At 31.6% G+C, this 20,742-nt stretch overlaps 1 protein-coding gene across 1 annotated transcript in view; it reads right to left on the bottom strand.

Moving 5' to 3' along the window:
* LOC139520972 (uncharacterized) overlaps positions 1 to 20,742 on the bottom strand; it is a 100,384-nt gene that overhangs the window by 58,140 nt on the left and 21,502 nt on the right. The window contains exons 13-39 of the mRNA XM_071314090.1: positions 19,931 to 20,188; positions 19,034 to 19,318; positions 16,638 to 16,913; positions 16,188 to 16,387; positions 15,153 to 15,338; positions 14,259 to 14,291; positions 13,514 to 13,628; positions 12,580 to 12,816; positions 12,060 to 12,220; positions 11,554 to 11,653; positions 10,936 to 11,060; positions 10,445 to 10,465; positions 10,045 to 10,129; positions 9,534 to 9,758; positions 9,025 to 9,258; positions 8,251 to 8,505; positions 7,758 to 8,006; positions 6,748 to 7,109; positions 6,116 to 6,251; positions 5,424 to 5,675; positions 4,739 to 5,011; positions 3,833 to 4,060; positions 3,113 to 3,489; positions 2,531 to 2,653; positions 1,994 to 2,102; positions 1,288 to 1,557; positions 594 to 857 (exon numbers count right to left, since the gene is read on the bottom strand). Of these exons, the coding sequence (XP_071170191.1) occupies positions 594 to 857; positions 1,288 to 1,557; positions 1,994 to 2,102; positions 2,531 to 2,653; positions 3,113 to 3,489; positions 3,833 to 4,060; positions 4,739 to 5,011; positions 5,424 to 5,675; positions 6,116 to 6,251; positions 6,748 to 7,109; positions 7,758 to 8,006; positions 8,251 to 8,505; positions 9,025 to 9,258; positions 9,534 to 9,758; positions 10,045 to 10,129; positions 10,445 to 10,465; positions 10,936 to 11,060; positions 11,554 to 11,653; positions 12,060 to 12,220; positions 12,580 to 12,816; positions 13,514 to 13,628; positions 14,259 to 14,291; positions 15,153 to 15,338; positions 16,188 to 16,387; positions 16,638 to 16,913; positions 19,034 to 19,318; positions 19,931 to 20,188 (5,439 nt within the window). The remainder of the gene's footprint in view (positions 1 to 593; positions 858 to 1,287; positions 1,558 to 1,993; positions 2,103 to 2,530; positions 2,654 to 3,112; positions 3,490 to 3,832; positions 4,061 to 4,738; positions 5,012 to 5,423; positions 5,676 to 6,115; positions 6,252 to 6,747; positions 7,110 to 7,757; positions 8,007 to 8,250; positions 8,506 to 9,024; positions 9,259 to 9,533; positions 9,759 to 10,044; positions 10,130 to 10,444; positions 10,466 to 10,935; positions 11,061 to 11,553; positions 11,654 to 12,059; positions 12,221 to 12,579; positions 12,817 to 13,513; positions 13,629 to 14,258; positions 14,292 to 15,152; positions 15,339 to 16,187; positions 16,388 to 16,637; positions 16,914 to 19,033; positions 19,319 to 19,930; positions 20,189 to 20,742) is intronic.

Raw genomic sequence — 20,742 nt, 5'->3', positions numbered from 1 at the left:
ATGATGCAAACGTCAATAATGTTTTATTCTAAATATAAAAAAGAAGATGTGGTATGATTGCCAATGAGACAACTATCCACAAAAGACCAAAATGACACAAACATAAACAACTATAGGTCACCGTATGGCTTTCAACAATGAGCAAAGCCCATATCGCATAGTCAGCTATAAAAGGCCCACTTCAGTATCACAATATTATTCTATCGGTGAAGGAAAAATGTACATTAAAAAAGTGAAATTTTCAAAATGAAAAAAATCTGTATTAATCAACTTTCAACTTTTAAAGAAGCATTTGCAGCAAAATGCCTTGAGAGTGTAGGTAAAGGTATCTCTGGTTATCTTGCTTGTCAGCTGAATCAAGAAAGCATTATAAGGTTAGTTATACTACCCTGCTTTCGGTGGTGTCTAGCCTTACAGACAGATAGATTGGTTATCTGTTGGACTTGTCTACTCGTAAAGGAGGGTAGTTATACCTAACTTAGCAAGCAAGCTAACCAAAGATAGTACCTTTACCTACACACTAAAGGCATTTGCTGAAAAAGTAGATCAAAAGAATCCTAAAAGACAATTTAAGGTTGTCTGTCCTTACTAACCTGCACAAATCATCATCCCCTTTCATCATCTTTGATTGTAAAGATGTGATACACATCAAAGCCTGTGGCATATCACATGACCATTTAACCTTAGGGTTCATTGCATCACAAGACATTTTTGGTGATTCCTTGTGTGTTCCCATCATGCATGTTGTCATGGCAACAGGATACAGATCATTCCACTGTCTTTCGATAGTTTCACGTTTTTCTTTTTCACAGGTCCATGTTTGTTCCACTACACAAGAAAGAACAGGCCCAATAGATCTGAAATTTTGAATACAATGTTTAATTTTAACCAATAATATGTATATTAAAATAATATTAAAAGGTTAAATTAAAGAAAATATGCATGTTTGTTATACATAAGTCACTGTAGTTAAAAAAGTGACAAAAATGCAAGATTAAATATTTCAATTTTAGGAAATGCTGCATAATTTTTTTTTAATGCAAATTTTCACTTGTGCAAAACCATTGGCAAATTTAAATCATAAAAACATAGGAATAATTTTACTATTTATGTCATTTCATCTTTTACTACAAAAGTCTTGTGCTATAAGCAAAAATAAAGGTCTTTCAAGTCTGCTACAACTCTCTATATGAGTATTCAATTAAAATCTGCCATGAAACAGATTTTTTCAGCAATTGTAATATATTCAGGAAAGTATCCTTCATAAAATGAAAAAAAATAACTTACGAACAAATTAATGCAGAAGTCTCCTTCCCAACATTTCCAATGATAGCACCACTGAGCATGCCCATACATTTAGCAGCTTCCTGTGGCTGACATTTACCCATCATATCATTGTCCATTTCTTTTTCCATTTGTTCTTTTTCTGGGCACATTCCAATGGCGAGCTCCATTCTACGGGTAACCTCATACATTTTAATGAACTTTTGGCGGGTACGAGCTGAACATGACATTGTATGATTAGAAACACAGGGTAAAGTCACATGCTTTTTCCACCTGCAAATTAAAGGATTAAATTTCATTAACTAATTTTAAAATAGCTAACAAAACCTCATATAAACAATAACCCATGTTTTAAATTGCCATATGAACAATATTAGATGTGTGGTATAAGGTAATAGGACAGCAGCTCAATGATGCAAACAATTACAAGGCATCTTAAGGAAAATAGACAGTCTTCGTCAAGAAATAAGTTTCTATAAAATATGTCCATCCAGCATGCAATTATCTGTGTCTAATATAAATGATTTAAATAAACAGAAATAACCAAAAATTCACAGCTTATATTCAGATAAGGTCATGAACAAATATCTTAACAAGGCATGGTCATGGCCATGGTGTTTTCTAATTTTTATTGACCTTTTATTTTTAATTGCCTCCTTATTACATTCTCATCCCCCTTTTTTTTAACATTTAGAAGCTGAATACCTACCAACAAGTTCCTGGTCTGTCCATCAACGGTATATAACTGGAAAATGCTGTCATTCCAATATATTCAAACATACACTTGGCTGCTTCCATAGGTTTACAGTCTTCTGGTTCTGTTAAACAATACAAATGATTAGTGATTAATAGGGTCTAACCTATTCATAATATAAATAAATGTACCACGAACTCATTATTAGTTTTTCAGAAGTAGCTTTCATTGAGCGCAAAGGTGGACAATGAATTGTCAATTTAGATAAATCTAAACATAGTCTACCGGAAATTTTTTAAATGTAAAAAATACCATGGCTTCAAATTTTGTGTGTTGAAATTTATATTTTTTTTGGAAAAATGTAAATTAATATTATCTTCACATTAATCCATTTTTGGCATGGCAAGTGACTTATTAATCATAAAAAGATGATCAACACATTTTCATATTTAATTTATAATAGATATGGACAAGTTAGTACCTGCATTTTATTTTGATATGAGCAGACTATCTATTTATGAGTATAAACAAAATTTCCTATGTAATTCGTACCTGTATAATTCATTGCCATCATTCTAGAGTTATCTCCCATGTCCCCATTATCTCTCATCTCACCGCTGTCATCACCATTGTTTTCATCAGTATCATTTCTCATCATCTCCATCATCATACGTTCTGAAACAAAGAAAACAAATATTTTATCTGAATATTGTAAAGTCTAAAGATAAACAAAACTTCAAGATGGATATCCTGAAAATCAGAACACAAATGTGTTTTTCTTATGATAATTTACTAACTCTTTCAATAAAAAAGGGGATGCCATTTTTTCTCAATTGTACAAGTGATTAAAATTTGGTCAAATCTATAATAAAAGTCCACTCTATACTTAGGCAAAAACCTGTCCTATCAAGCTGTATATCTTTAACCAAAATTCAAAGTTTACATCACATCACATATAATTTCTGTTTTCTCTGGAGCTAAGGGATTTAACTCTTATGAAATTCCCTTGAATAGAAATCAGACTTGATATTTCTTAGAATTTGATATCAACTTTGACATGAAACCAAAAGACAAATCACAATTTTTGTTTTTAATTAAGCTGAAGTTGGTGCTAGTAGCAAAGACTAAACTCACCATAAAATTTACAGTTAGTCATAGTAGCCTGCTTCATCATGGTTGATGTCTGTCTCCAAATACCTTTCCACAGTGGAGGTAAATTCTCTGAACTTGTCTCCACACAGTGATGGTAATTCTCTAATCCATAACAAATATCCACGTGACCTGGATTTTCCATCATGAAATACATGTCAGTCAGATTTTTCAGATCAAGATAACATTGTCCGATAATGTTTGGACTTGCAGTTGGTGGATTTCCTTTCACATTCATGACATCACATGACACATTTCTCATTGTAAGGAAATCTCTGATTAGACCAGCTCTAATAAGTTTGAAATCATGGTTACAACTTTCCTCTTGTTTTGACAAACATGCTTCTATCTTTGTTACATTGCTGAAATATATGTAATATCAAAATAACCCTAAAAATCCAATCATTCCTTGCATAATCAACAGCAAGCAATATAGCAATTAGGGACTTTACGACTGACCTTAAATTTTAGCTTATTAATAAATTAAGTTAGAAAAACAATAACTTTTGTGGATGTCCAGTGTTTAATGTTATATCGTATTGAAAAATTATGAGAAAACATTTCACTTATTTTTTTGAATGATTGAAAAAATACAAACTAGTGCATTTCATGCAATTCAAACAATTTTTAAGAACTAAGTCAAACTGTAAAATAATTGATATGAATACTTTTTTCATAAAGGATAATGTTTGATAGACTTCATACCTGCAGATTTCATCAGGTTTCTCTGGAATACAGTTTTCAATCCACATTGTACAAGGTTCTTTCATCCAACATTTCTCTTCCTCTGTCATTCCATATTTTTCCATGCAACGTGCTCCATAGGTTGCCATGGCGACATACATTGATTGATTTACCATTGCAGCTTGTGGGTTGCTATGGTCACATGATAAGGTATGGAGAGCAGCACATTCTGTTGCTTTTTTGTACATACTTCAAAATAAAACAAAATGAACATTATCATATAACAACAAAGATCTGCAAAGGTAAATAAAATTTTAAAAACCTGAAGAAGATATAATTTGAATATTTGACCAACAGAAAATTCTCCCTGTAAATGTGCCCCCGGAAAATGGTCACCAATTTTAGAATATCAATATCAAAAAGGTTTTAAACAATATAAGCTTCATACAATTTTCATGAATTTCTTATTAAAAAAAGATATTTTTTTTTATACCTATGACAAGAACAAACATGGGATAATTTTACAATTCTCCTTTCAAAATAATGTAAACTCAGTCTAGATTTTTAGATTGTTGAACTCATATAATGTTTTGTTTGAAAGTGTAAACCTTCATCTAAATTTGATGAAGATCTAACAAAAAATGAATATGGTGTCTTACTGGCAAAAAAAGGAATGACTAACTGACATAAAGAAACTTCACAACATGGGGTGAAAGCGGACCTTATTAGTACAACAGAATGTTTCAGCCATATGATTTTTCTAGCAATCACAAAAATAAGTATGTAATATTTTCACATTTTTTACCATTGCTAAATTCTTATTATTCCTGCCATTGTTGGAAAATAAATTGCTAAAAGAGATTTTCCACTTATTTTGAACTTATTTTTCTCCGATAACTCTACAAATTTCTGAAATTATCACCTTACCTGCACATAGCTGTATCATTGTCCATGTTCTCAGGAAGAGACATACTGAATCCCATCATGCATTTCTCAGCAGCCTTAGGGTCACATGACATTCTTTGTACAATTTCTCTCCAGTTTTTAGTATCACAGGCTACAGCTGTCATCAATGGACATGTATTACCCATAATGCTGTTGGCCGAGTTAACAATGGACACCACATTGTCATAAGCAGCATCACTATATGTACAGTTCTTAGTACTGTAGTGGAGGCATTTCATCATTTCACCAAAATGTCTGAAATATAGAAATTTGTTTTTACATTCCCGAAAAAATATTAAAATTAAATATCATAGACCTACAATTAAGTCATACATTTCTGTTTTGTTTAATGTTCTAATGATATTCTGATACAATAATAGCAGTAAAGGTAGTTTGTAAAATTTACCTTCTTTAAGATTTCCAGTTTCTCAATTTAACAGTGATTCCTATCAGTTTTCTTTTTAAGATATTCAATGGTAAGATCTAACTTAAAGAGAATAGAAAAGAGATGATCTTTGTCTTTTTCATTCAAACAAACTTGAGGATTACTTCTACTTGATCTCAAACTTTGAAACTAATGTTAGATTCCACTTAGAAAAAGTGTAAAAATTCTATAGCTTCTGTGTCCTATCTCCTCACACTCCCTAATAAAATGAATAATTTTCACCTGCAGGATTCTTGTTTATTATGTCCAGAAGTAGTAGAGAGATATTTTCCAAATCCCTCAGCACACATAGACGCTGTTTCTTCATAGCAGACATCTTCCTGGTGTAATAAAAGTTGTTGATATGGCATTGTGGGACAAGCTTTTTCATGGTAGAAATAAATCATTTCCATTACGTTACGGTACATTTGTTGTCTTCCCGTAGAACAGGATGCTAATGCATCTTTAACGCAAGTTTCAACAGTTACCAGTTCCCTGTAATAACATAATAATACAAATATAATTCATTATCTGTTAAGACATGAACTCATAGCACTGAAAACAAGATATAACGGATACAACATATACAATCATGTTTGACTATCCAGAACCTTCTGACAAATGGACCATGAGACAGTCTTCAAAAGGCTGACTCTAACTTTTACCATTTAGTTAGCATTGGCATAATTTGGCTCTCATATTGTAAAAATTGTAAAAAAAATCTAGAATTAATTGTGGTAATGACCTTTTATGACCTGTTGAAGTATTCTGTTAAAAGAAACGTGCGTGTGATGGAGCAAAAAATTTCTCCCTGCATTGTAGGAAAAAACACAAGGAGTCTAAACATTTGACAAAATATCCTAAATATAACCTGACTACATCCTTAACAAACACAATCTATTATGAATAATATTAAAAGTAAAACAATTTCTTACATGCAAACATTTTCTCTATCTTGCACAGGAGTGACCATCCATGTAGTCAGTCTGGTAAAGTATGATGTAGCACACATAGAGGCTACCTCTGTCATACAAAAATACTGCTCTGCCACAGGTACAGTGGATGGTTCATCTGAAACATACAATTAAGTATTGTCGGACTGTCAATTAACAATTTTACAGTCGCAAATGTAGTTTTACTGGTGCCCCATAGCTTCTTCTTTAATCAGATTTTGCCACAATTCAAATTTCATAATTCAATGTATTTCATAAATATGCTTATTGAAGAATGGGCATTGCAAATATTCTAAAATAAAAATAAAACTTTTGTCTTTAATATAAAATTTCAAAATTTATGACTCATTTTATTTTGTAACCTGTAAATATAAACCCTAGTTATTCAATTGCAAAAAAATAAATATAACTAGAAACTCTGTTTTAACTTTATGAAAGCAAAAACCAATGTAGGGTATGAAAGTTGTTTTCCACTCATTTGATGTATATATATAAGCTTTTGTTTGTGACATTTGATAAAGGACTTTCTATTTTCATTTGAGGTCTGTATTTTTGTTATTTTACTTTTTAAATAGATATTCTTTATGTTTTAAAATAGCTATACATTAACTCACCTTTACTACAGAAAGTTTTGTTGAAATGTTGATAATTTTGACTTCCTGTACTGGTCATATATGTATACATGGGTGGTGGGTTATCCCATCGGGCTTTACAGGCTGAGAAAGAGGATACAGCTTGACACACAGTCTTACTAGCCGATGTTTCCTTCAGGAAACCCTGGCTCATGTCTTCCATCATTCCTATCAAACACTTGGTGGAGCCAACAACTTGGTCTTCATGTACAAAACTACTGGTGTCAGCTTGGGAATTACACATGGAGTGATAGGTCTTCAGGATATTAGCATGTGGCGCCACCTGTGAGGACATGCAGCCTCTGAGATGTCTTTGGAAACAGTGATCTATATCTGTCAAATTCCTGTTAAAAAAAAGTTTAAAGATATTTGCTGCAAGCTTAAGTAAGTTCAATTATTATCAATTAAAAAGTTACAGATAGTCCATGCTGGGTGCTTATAACATTGGGAAAGATTTATTGGAAAAGGAAAAACAAATCAGAAACTGCAACATTGCATGTGTACAATTCCAGGTGAATTTTTTTTTTAATAAGATGGGATATTTCTTTCCCACAGGTAAAAAGAGTGTATATAAGGGAGATTAGTCTTAAAGGGTCAGCAAACTTCTTTATCAGCTTTACATAGCAGTGTTCCTTTGTTTTTTGTGTGTTTTTTGCTGTGCATGTACTGATTTTGTGTCATGGATGGATACCCCATATCCTTTGTTTTTTTATCAAATAAAAAGATCTACATAAGTTTATACATATCAACTGTTTTGGCTATTTTATATTTTAGAGTGCTGAATTGAGTGGATCAATTTTGTCCAGTTGAACTGTTTTGAAATATTTCTGTCAAATTGAAATTGAATATAATATTAGTTAACCAACATTTTTATTAAGGCAGTAGATACAATTAAATGTAACATTTTTAAACATGATCAAAGAAATTTGAAGCTGATTTATTTTTTGTTTGGTCAGAACTTGGCAATACATATAAAAGTTCTATGAACTTACTGACAAAGTTGTGTAACATCACTCCTAGTTTTGAGTGGCATATAACACTCTGCTAAAGCTTGATGTGTGTTGCAAGGTTGTGGACGGGGTGTACACTTCATGGATCTGGCTTGCATCTCCTTTAGTGGACAATGGTCACCAACCATAGCCATCACATCAGCACCAAGTTGGATCATGGCATACACGTCTTTGTGGTCAAAACATGAACTGGACATGTTGTGCATGCAGCAAAGAAGTTTCTCTGTGGCTCTGTTGAAAAGTCATAAAAAAAATACAGTGTGTACAAGGTTTGTTTTACAGGTTTGGAAGACATTTAGCATGTTTTCTTACTAAGCACAATTATAATCGACATTTAAAAACATTATTTGATTATTTAACAGGCTGCTGAATCTAAATCTAGTTAATAGAGTTTGTAGTTACGGAAAATCATTCATTTTTGAAAGTAAGTAAAATCCATTGGACCATAAAGACTTTCTTTAACTTGACTACTTACTCACAAACTGGTTTCCAACCATTGAAAACTGATGTTGATATTTTACTTGGGATATCAACTTCCTTGGCACAAGCCATCACCATGGAAACATTACAAGACTGGTGCCCTGTTTGATCTTTCCACATGTCGTCATCATTACAGTAAGTGCCAACAATTTTCTCCATGACATAGGAATTGACTCGAGCATGTGCTAACTGAGATACATTCATATACAACATCATCTCGGCAAATCTTCCCATGGCAATCTTGGCTTGTCTGAAAGAATAATATCAATAATGATAAACAGACATAAATAATCATAATCTCTGGTACTTGAGGGATAAATATTCCATCTATGTTTTAAAAATATTAACACAAAAGTTATCAGAATTTTCTTTGTCATTCCAAGAAAATGTTTTAAGAATTATGACAGCTATAAATAAATAAATTATCAGGATATAAAAAAATGTTCAACACCCACTGTTTGAGTGAGACTTAATTATTTTATTGAATATAATTCTTTTTTCATTTGTAACATTTTTTTTATCAATAATTCAAATAAGCTTATATGCATGAGAGACAAATAAATAACATATGTACCAATGTAATTTAAAAATGCAGCAATCTAAAAAAAAATTACAAAGGAATGACAATTATATGGTCAGATCATATGTTATCTGATGTCATATGAATTCATACTATGCTTGCTTTTTCAAAAGAACATGTGACATCACAATGCATTTTTAAGACGGAAACCCATGAGACCAGTATGCTTATGTTACAAATCATACTTACGGACAAAGAGTTTCCTTATTGATTTGGGGTAGTCCAAGAAGAATTTGTATAGGTAATATAGCCTCAACAGCTGTAGTGTTTTGTCCAGCACTAATAGCTTCATTGTATTTACTTTTGGGGCACATGTCCATCATAACCTTTAAACTCCAGATACTCATTTCAAGGAAAGGGTTGTCTCCCTTCTCACAATGGACAGTATGGTTCACTGCACACATCAGAGATCCCATCACAGCTCTGAAATGTAAATGTTTTGGAAATTATACCTAACTAAATCTATATTTAATATGATATAATGTTTACCTTATCAAACCTTTATAAACTATCAAACCATAATTGTATGTCTTTAAATAAAATTATCCATGAAAAGCACATTCATTGCCGTGTTCCATCTCAATGCTTATTTTTTTATCATTTTGATTTATATCTCTTTTTCTTATCGCTATTGGTAAATTGAATTGCTAGACTGCATGTTAGTTCAGTTAATATTAAGCGTAGAAGACTTTACTTACCCACAAGTCATAGGAGATTCCAACATTTTAGAACCAGCTGCTTTGATGTACTTGTCTGCATCCTCAATACAGTGCCATGCCATATCTGAATTACATCCCCTTGATCCACACATCTCCATGGAGACAGTTGCTAGGTGCTTTGTTGCTTTGGCAACAACATATTTATAAGGTGAAGGACATATTTCTGTAGCTGTTCTCAAACATGCTAGAGATGGTATTGCTTGGCTGAATAAAAAAATATCAAAAGTTTTGAATCCTTAGAGATTTAAAGCATAAAATATATTTAATTTTATACAAACTTTATATCATTTATTCATTGAATATGTTTAAACCATAATTTCAATTTACTTTACACTATAAAAGTGTTAAATATTTCCAAATCATTTAGATAACAAATCTGACAGTCCACTTTTAATGTATGTAAAATACAATTTACAAAAGTGTTCAGATGAAGGGGAAATCTCTTTTCATTCATATAAAAAAGTAGAACAAAAACAAACATCTTATTTACCTGCACATCCCAGTATATGATCCCATAGCGAGATAGAGATATTGTGTCAAACAAGCACCGGCCATCATGCTACAAGTCTCCATTTCTAAAGAGATAAAATACAGTGTCAAAACATTATATGATCCCATAGCTAATCAGAGATATTGGTCATGCTACAAAGCTACACATCAAAACAGATAAAATACACAACATGTATTTAGTTCATAAGTGTTGATGTAGTCTCTCTTAAATACACTGGTAAAACCCTATGACTGTTAAATAACCTTATATCCCAATTCTTGGTAAAAAAAAAAAAAAACGCTTTTTGTAAAAAAATTCAAAGCAAACTTGAAATATCATAATCTGCAACGTTTACTTTATAAAAATTATGCACAAAGAAAGATTTTATTAATGACATTACCTTTACTGTTTTCTTCCATATCTGAAAAATAGAAAAATATTTTATATTTTATAAATGAATGTCCTTACAAAAAATGGTTTAATAGAATAATTTTCCTGTAGAGATTGTTCTTAACTGATAACATATTTATTAGTTTACATGAGATTCTATGTAAGCAATATGAATAAATATTATTAACTCAACCTCTATCTCTAGCAAAGATTTAACTTACCCAGAAAAAGATATAAAAGATAATATTTATTCTGCAGCTGCAGTCAAGTTTAAAAACTGTTTTGCAAAAAAAAGGCACAAAACTTCCACCAATTTCTCTCCAAATGCTATTTTGTCAGAGTTTTCTCATTTGCTTCTATAATTACTTTTATGTGAGATAATATGTCCTTGAAGAATTCAGAATTTTGTCGATGAAGGAAAATAGAATGTGAGATAAAGAGCTGGCCAAACACATCCATGAATCATGATCAAATAATCTGTTTCTAAATAAAAAGTTTTACCTGGAGAACAAGCGCCCTCTACCAGTAATTTAAGCAGAGGTCTATTAGCATCTATCTTTTTTCCTTGGTCTCCGGGGCAGTTCATAGACATCATATCTGCACATTCTAATAATTCTGCCATCTCACTGTAAATAGAAAAAAATCTTTATTATATAAAAATTTATATAAATATTTTTTTCTCTATCAATCATGTGCATTCTCTACATGCATTATCAATTATACATTTAATATAAGGAAGAATAAAATTCATCACTATCAAGTTATATAAATATTCCTCCCTCAATTCTATTTTGTACTGTTAAAACTTTCAGGATTTTTAAAAGGGGTAAATATCAATAGTACACTTCTCAAATATTAAATCTACAAAATTAACACTTGTGCATAAAAAACCTTTCATTTTTTAGGCATCAAAAGAAAAAATAAAATTTTGAAAATTGTATTTGTACATGTAATAACAAAAGCATATAATTCATTGTTTAAACCAGTGCAATACATATACATCTTCCAAACTTAACTATCTACGGGACAACGGTTGTCTACATAGCAAACTTACCCACAAGATCTTGTTTTGTTCCCTTGACCTTTTAACAACCTTGACTCTCTACATAACAAACTTACCCACAAGTTCTTTGTTTGTTCCCTTTGCCTTCCAACATCATTGATGTTCTGTTGAGAAGCTGTGAAGTACACCAACCAGCCTTCTCCATATTACATTCACCTATAAGAGAGAAAATTGTCACTCACTTAATGAAAGCAAACAATTGCCTTATTCTATACCTCTTTGCCCAGGCAACTTTTCAATACTCCAGGACAAAAATGTAGAACAAGGGCTTATACGTAGAGATAAATAATTCATTGAAATATTGCAATGCAAGATTTTATGAATCTGTGATACTACAGAACAATTCTAATCAACAATGAAAACATGAGAAAATAAGCTAACAATAGTTTTTTGGTTTTTTTTATGTATATCAAAACTAAGTCTACTAATACTTCTGTTGTAATATTGTGAACTTTGCTTAAAGGTTCATATCTTCATGACAATCAGCAATAAAAACTAGTAGTTAAAACAAGAAATGCAGTGTAAACAAACAACATAAAACAAGATTATCGTAGAAAATTACCTTTCTTCTTATCTTCTTCTTCCATATCTGATTTCATTTCAGGACATACACTTCGTGCCATTGAGGAAACTTGTACTAATGACTGTTCAATGTTTGCTCTGATATTCATAGGACAAGATGAAGCCTTTTCTACAACACATTTCTCTACTGGTGCAATAGCTCTGTACAAAAAAACAAGAACATCAACACGGCTACATCTTTAACATGAGTTAAATCATATCTCCTATATACTGTAGAAACTTTAATTTTCGTAGAGTTAAAATTTCATGGTTTTGTCTCTATAAATGGTTTCATGGAGATTTAATTTTGTGGTTTCCAGTACATGGAAAAGATGTTTTATAAAGGTTATATTTTTTTAATTTTTTTTAATTTCGTGTATTAATTCTTTCCACAAAATAAATGAAATTAAAACCTCCAACAAAATTTCTACTTTTACAGTATTTGTATCTGTTTTAATTAAATGAAGGCATTTATCCAACATACAACTGAAATCAACACTGCTTAGACAAATAATACTTACGCGCATATAGCTGGTTCCATTTCTGTCCCACTGCTCAACACATGACCTGCTGAGAGTTGACTGATGCAATCCAGTGCACCCTTAGGATCACATACAAATGGTTTCTCTTCAGAACATACACCAATGGTTTGCATCATGCCTTCAACCCAGTCTAATTCATGCAAGAATCTGGCTTTCACTACTTCAGAGCAGCCCGAAACTTGACTCTGGACACACTGCAGGGAGGTTAATCTATTGCTGTAATATAAACATATTATCAATTAAGTCAAATTCTGTTAAAATCCACAACTCTTTCTACGAATGAAAGGTAGTTCACATTTTTATTTAGGGGCCAGCTTAGAACCAGCTCTGGTCACAGGATTTTCTCGCTGCATTGATGACCTAATATTGGCCTTCAACTGTCATCTGCTCTTTGGTTGGGTTGTTGTCTTGTCTTGACATATTCCAAATTTCCATTCTTAATTTTATCTATTAATTGTTAAATATAAGAAACCAATTAAAATTGGCAAATAATGTTTTTGCTTTAACCATTGCAGATCACTAAGATAATTCTATTCTTTAATATATAAAGAGAGATTCAATTTTAATGAATTCTGGCCTAGATCCCTGCAGATCAAGAGTAAAAAAAAAATAGTTGACTTGGACTTAAATGTAACCAAAAAATATCAAGATTATCAAAGCTGATTTTAACGCTTTTACTTTGATGATAAAACCCGAACAACTTATTCGACGTCACAAATCAGAAAATGCCATTTTATGAAGAGCTAAGCAATTCATTCAGAAGGAAGACCAATAAGATCTTTTTGTGTAAATGTTTTATTACAGTGAGTGTTTTGTATTGGCAGTAATTGTGAAAGAGGTACCCTTGGGATATTTGTAACTGATTTATATAAAGGAACCCTTGAGGTATTTGTGACTGATTTATATAGCGTACCTGCATATCATTTCTCTGTCAGCAAGTGGTGAAGATAAACCGAAATAATTATAATCACTAACACCCTGCATACACGTGGCAGCAAAGTCTATGTTACAATATCCTGTTGCAGTATCTGTTAACAAATATAGCAAATATTCAGTTGTTAAAAAATAACTTTCTACATAAATAACATAAGCTGTTCCTGACATAAGTCTTAACTTTTGTTCGCCTAGCTGCTAACCATTAAAATTAACCTGGTGAGCCGTAATAATACAAATTATTTAGAAAGCAATAGCAAAAACCATTTTTGGAGTCCTTTATACATTTCTGAATATAATAATACAGTAATACAGCCTTTTATAATATTGACAAAAGAACCTTTTTTTTTTTGGGGGGGGGGGGGGGGGGGGTTAATGGTTTATTTAGCTAAGTTTTTTTTTCTTAATGGAATTACTTTCAAACGGTGTTATTTAATTATCCTAAGTGTAAAAAGGCTTTTAAAAGATGTAAGCCTGAAAAAAAAGTAGTTGGCAACTATAATTCCATACAGTACATGTGTTAATTACAGTTATATTATATCACATCTAGTGACTAGTAGGTTGTTGTTTTTGTCTGCTTTGTATTGTTTAGTGGCTATTTCATTGTAAGCACATAATATTCATTGCTGGATATCAGAAAATAACATCAATCAGTCTTTTTATTCATTAGCAAAATCAAAAATAGAAGACAAATACAAAAGCTACTATAGCATAAATTTACTTACCATTCAACATTTCCATTTTGTTAAGAATTTTATCTGTAAAATAAATGAGATCATTGATAACTTCTGTGGTGGAAATAAAATCTGGTAAAAAACAATTAATAAGACTAGTTCTTTAAGCGTCCCTCCTATATCAATGTTATTTGCTGCATTGAAGACCTGTTGGTGACCTTCTGCTATTGTTTTTTCTATGGTCGGGTTGTTGTCTCTTTGACATATTCCCCATTTCCATTCTCAATTTTATTATAAAGTCCACAGTCCATACTTAAATATTTGGACATGTTTTTTTTCCCTCAGTCATTGCATTGTCGTTTACCTGATGCCCTTCATCTTCTTATATAATACTACTCATTATCAATATGCTCCTTTTTTATCATTTACATCAGATTTTCACCTCCATCTTAATATTACAATGACTTAAAATACTTAGATGACAAAAAAAATTACCAAAATGATTAATTGTAATAATTACATCAAATTACTATGTTCAAGACTAGTATGATTTTGTTTATTTTCACGAGCACAAATTTTTCATGGATTGAGGAAAAGTTGCATTTTCATTGATATTAGATTTCCTTGTTTTGCCATTGACTACATAAAATTTTGTAATTGACTGAACATGATTGAATCTTGTATCAAAGAATCCTCAATAATTGGTACCCAACAAATAATAATAAAATCCACAGTAGTGATGTATACCACTTATGTTTTTGTCTAAGCTTTTTTATAGTTTACAAATTAAGATTTCCCATTGCACATTAGAACAGACTACATTTAAAAAATAAAGCTAACACATTTTCCAGGAGGACATCTGAACTTATGTCTTATGTTCAGGCCAGTGTTTGTGTCAAGACACTTTATTATTACCATGACAACATATAAACAATAGTAGCATACCTTCAGCAGCACATTTAATGAATGTGTGTTGTCTAATAGTATTAGCTATTCTGTGTGCCATAAATGTAACAGCTTTCATAGAACCTTTAACCCCTTCTACCAAGCAGTCAGCCGTTACTGGAAGCATTTCACAGGCTTCTTTTTTATCATCCTTCATTACTGGATCTTTAAAGTATTCTCTTAACACTGAAATATTTAAAGTATGCTTTTAAGACTGAAATTATCACAGTATTCTTATAAGACTGAAACATGTAAAGTACACTCTTTCAAAGTATGCTCTTAAAGACTGCAATATTCAAAGTTCTTAAGACTGAAATTTTAAAAGTATGCTTTGCTTTAAGACTGAAATATTCAAAGTATGCTCTAAAGACTGAAATGATAAAAGTATGCTCTTAAGACTGAAACATTTCAAGTATGCTTTTAAGACTGAAATGTTAAAAGTATGCTCTTAACACTGAAATGTTCAAAGTATATACTCTTAAGGAGGCTCGAGGGTATAAAAATTTCAGAAATTATCTCCCTTTGGTGGAAAAATGTCATTTTTTAGCTATAAAATTGAAATATCTTTTTCAACTCATCGGTGACCTATATTTTTTAATATAATTTCCAAATAAGCTGTACTTAAACTAAATCATTGTAAAATTTGAGCGATTTCTTTAATAAATTTCTTTTTTTATTTCGATGTTAACTTTATTTCTCTTATTACTTCAACAGAAAAAAAACACTTTTACAAAAATGTATGCTTCTTTCGAAGGCAGATTGTGAGCGCAAATGAACGGTGACCCCACTTTTTTATTTTATTTTTCTATTAACTTTAATATAAAGTTCATTTATAGAAAAATATAGAGAAATCCTATATAAATGATTTAGACCCGCGAACCCCCTTAAGACTGAAACATTTAAATTATTCTCTTAAGACTGAAACATTAATAGTATACTTTTAAAACTGATATATTAAAAGTATGCTCTTAAGATAAAATTAAATCATGCCTGCTACTTTAGAGCTCATCCACCAATCAGAACATTTAAAATTACCTGTTATATTTGAGTTCAAGCATTCAACAGGTAACATGACACCAGGTGCTTTATAGGTTGATGGCAGATCTGGTAAAATATCACATGACAAGCTCTCTAAAAATTCAATTTCTTGTACAGACTTTCGTACTACAGTCAATATATCATCATTACAGCCAACCATAGCCAGGTTCATACAAGCTTTGATAGCATCAGCATTACTAAAAATAATTTATAAAAAAATATTAGTGAGTCATCATAGTTTCTACAGATTTTCTTTAATATTATGCTTTCTGCTACAGTATAAAATACTTAGTTTATAATAATAACTGATTTAAAACAAGTATTTTATAAATATTTTTTTTTTTTTTCAATAATGCTTTGAAGCTTAATGATGCATCCTTCCTTATCTGTAGGCCAGAGATCCTACCAAGAAACTAATTTTAATTTGAAGTAGCTTAATCTACAAACCTGCATAAAGATGATGGTGTGAAAGAATTATTGAAGCATGGTGCAATGACAGTGGTACATTGAGCCATGGGTTCCAAAAGGTGGCATTCTTTTTCTGTTGGGCGTTTCATTTCTTCTCTGTCTTCCATTTCCTCCATGCCAGAGTCCTCCATGTCGGGACAGTAAGCACTCATTTCATCCATAATCTGACTGACATTTTTGCCTCCAGAGATGTTGTCTAAATTGGTACAGTTATTTGTTTTAGCCATTACACACATTGTGGTTCCCTTAGCAGCTCTGAAAAAATACAAATACAAAATTGTAAAATAGAAATAACCTGCTACTGCAAATGGATAAAAAACAAGAGGCTCTCAAGAGCCTGAATCGCTCACCTTAATTCTTTTGGTTAAATCTCTCATCAATGATTATTTTGGCTTTTCAATTTATTTAAATGTTTTTTGGATCGTCCTATTTTCTTCAAAAGCCAAAAAAAATAATCATTTTCTCCTATGTTCTATTTTAGCCATAGGAGCTATGTTTCTTGACATACAAGCAAATAAAATATAAAATTTATACTAGATACTCTGAAACTCATTTAGCCTAAGTTTGGCTGAAATTGATACAGCAGTTTCAAAGGAGAAGATTTTTTAAAGTAAGTCAACATGATTAACAAATTGTGAAAAAAGTCTTTAAAGGGCAATAACTCCTTAAGGGGTCAATTGACAATTTTGGTCAAATTGACTTAATTGAAGATCTTACTTAGCTGAACATTATTGCTGTTTACAGTTTATTTCTATCTATAATTATATTCAAGATAATAACCAAAAACAGCAAAATTTCTTTAAAATTATCAATTCAGGGGCAGCAACCCAACAACAGGTTTTCTGATTCATCTGAAAATTTCAGGGCAGATAGATCTTGACCTGATAAACAATATTATCCCATGTCACATTTGCTCTAAATGCTTTGGTTTTTGAGTTATAAGTTGACCCCTATGTTCTATTTTAGCAATGGCGACCATGTTTGTTGATAGATCACAACTTCGGATACAATTTACAAACTAGATACCCTAAGGAACATTCAGTTAAAGTTTGGAAGTATTTGGCCCAGTAGTTTCAGAGGAGAAGATTTTTGTAAAAGATTACTAAGATTTACGAAAAATGGTTAAAAATTGACTATAAAGGGCAATAACTCCTAAAGGGGTCAACTGACCATTTCCGTCATGTTGACTTATTTGTAAATCTTACTTTGCTGAACATTATTCCTGTTTACAGTTTATCTCTATCTATAATTATATTCAAGATAATAACCAAAAACAGCAAAATTTCCTTAAAATTACCAATTCAGGGGCAGCAACCCAACAACCGGTTGTCTGATTCATCTGAAAATTTCAGGGCAGATAGATCTTGACCTGATAAACAATATTGCCCCTGTCAGATTTGCTCTAAATGCTTTGGTTTTTGAGTTATAAGCCAAAAACTGCATTTGACCCCTATGTTCTATTTTTAGCAATGGCGACCATGTTTGTTGATAGATCATAACTTCGGATACAATTTACAAACTAGATACCCTAAGGAACATTCAATTAAAGTTTGGAAGTATTTGGCCCAGTAGTTTCAGAGGAGAAGATTCTTGAAATAGTTTACGACGACAGACGACGACAGACGACAGACGACGGACGACGACGGACGCCAAGTGATGGCATAAGCTCACTTGTCCCTTCGGGACAGGTGAGCTAAAAAGTGGAGAATAAGCATAAATGAGACAAACACCACACTTAATAAACACACCAAAAGATATATATCTGTCAACAATAGCCCTGTATCTAAACTAATCATCATAAAGCTTATTGACTATGTTCTAGCATGGGTTTAGTTGTGGTGAACAGACTGACAGATATTAATGTCAATACTAGCCCTGTATCTAAATCAGCCAGCATAAAACTTTTCCACTATGTTCAAGCATGAGTTTAGTTGTGGTGAACAGACAAACAGACATAACTGTCAATAATAACTCATCTAAATTAACCATCATAAAGCTTATTCACTATGTTCCAGCATTGATTTAGTTTTGGTGAACAGACTGACAGACATACCTGATATAGTAGCCTTGTATCAAAACTAGTCTGCATAAATCTTTTTCACTATGTTCTAGCATGAGTTTAGTTTTAGTGAACAGACTGACAGACATAGCCTCAACAATAGCCTTGTATCTTAAATTACCTGCATAAATTTTTTCCACTATGTTCTAGCATAGGTTTAGTTGTGGTGAACAGACCGACAGACATAACTGTCAACAATAGCCTTGTTCATAAACTAGCCTGCATAAAGCTTTTTCACTAAGTTCTAGCATGGGTTAAGTTTGGTGAACAGACTGACAGTCATAACTAGCAACAATAACCCTGTATCTTATCTTACCTGCATAATGCTTTTCCATCATGTTCTAGCATGGGTTTAGCTGTGGTGAATAGATTGTAACACCTTTCTGCTTCTGTTTTATTACACACTATGTCGTTCATCATTTTAACAACATTATTTTCTCTCATGGCACAGAATTTTTCTCCATGGAAGTGTTTCCTGCATTGATTTCCAATCATAGATTTAAGGAATGGAAGTTCTATCTTAATGTAATCCATTTCAGGTATATCCATGGAACAGTTACCGACTGCATTCTCCATACATTTAAAGGTTTTTACAAGTTCCCTGAAAATATCGTATTACCAGTATATAAATATATTTACATGGCCAAAAAAAAAATATTTATAAGAACAATGAAACTTTTTGTTTTTTAAAATTCAAATGTTTTTTTTTTACTTCAACATGCTATAAAATATGTACTTAGAGGCACTCAAAGCCGATTAATTGCAATGTCATAAGAAAATGAGCTGCTTTTTGAAAACAAATTAGACAATCACAGTTATTGTTTTATTTTTATTATTATTCTATGTTTTCTTCAGAATTTTGTCTTTTTTAAACAGAATAAAGACATTTTTTTATACAATGATCTTGCTTTAAACAACATTATTATTACTGTTAGTATGGGAGTCTTGTGTATAAGAAATAAAAGCAAACAAACAGCCCATCTTTTTAATGATAAGCAGATTGCAATTTTAATTAAGAGCAACATTATTCTCTTACATTTTTGAAGACTTGTTTTATATAAACTACATTTGACAAAGTATGAACCTTATTTTGTCCTTATTGTTTTCATCAAATACTACCCTGTATTGATTTCCTCTTTACTTTAAAGAATCCATAGACCTATAAAGTGTTGGGTTTTTTTGTTGTTTTTTTGTGTTTTTATTTCTGTCTTACATGCATGTCTGATCTGTATGGTAAGCATTGGTCTTCAGCAGAACATCCATAAAGTGATCATGACACATATCTGCAGCTTCCAAGTTACACATAGGTTGGTCCATTTCCTGGTTATTATAGGTTATAATCATCTTAACTGGACACACATTTTTATGGATTTTTTCGATCATTCCCCAGGTTTCATTAAATGCCATCTCTCTCTCTGTTGAACATCCAATCAAATTTGCCTTTGCATACTCTTGGAACCAACTTAAAGATCTGAAATATACAGTATTATAAATAAATGGAAATAAGGATAGGCAGGGAATAACCAATGACCAGAGGTCAAAGAATGACATGGACAAAAAGCAAAAGAAAACTTTTAAATACAAACATAGCTACACAAGATTTATTGACAATTGCTAAAATTCCAAAGACAAATTAAATGCATATTCAGGACTAGAGTATGTTGATGTGATATGAATATGAACCCCAGGTTTATTACATGTATGCTAGTTCACAAGGGGACAGTCTGCAGGAAGACATGTCACCCTAATACATTGTTCTAACTTCAGATTGACCAGCCATTGTTTATTACTCTTAAATAATGCACAGCACTTCACATGTAAATAATGACCAAATCAATCACTTTACTATGGATATTCTCTTTTAAAGATAATTCAGTTCACCACTAAACAACTCAGATAGTCAACCAAGAGGTGGCTATTTAGTTTTGCCTTTTTCTTTAAAATCAATTAACTAAAAAATTTTGTTATCTTAAAGCATATATTTTCTAGTGACTATAATAATACCGGTAGATATAAAAAATAAAG

Source organism: Mytilus edulis, chromosome 4 (genome assembly GCF_963676685.1).
Source record: "Mytilus edulis chromosome 4, xbMytEdul2.2, whole genome shotgun sequence".
Taxonomy (NCBI): Eukaryota; Metazoa; Mollusca; class Bivalvia; order Mytilida; family Mytilidae; genus Mytilus; species Mytilus edulis.
The sequence above is the reverse complement of the archived record's forward strand: the minus strand, read 5'-3'. Positions and strand labels throughout refer to the sequence as shown.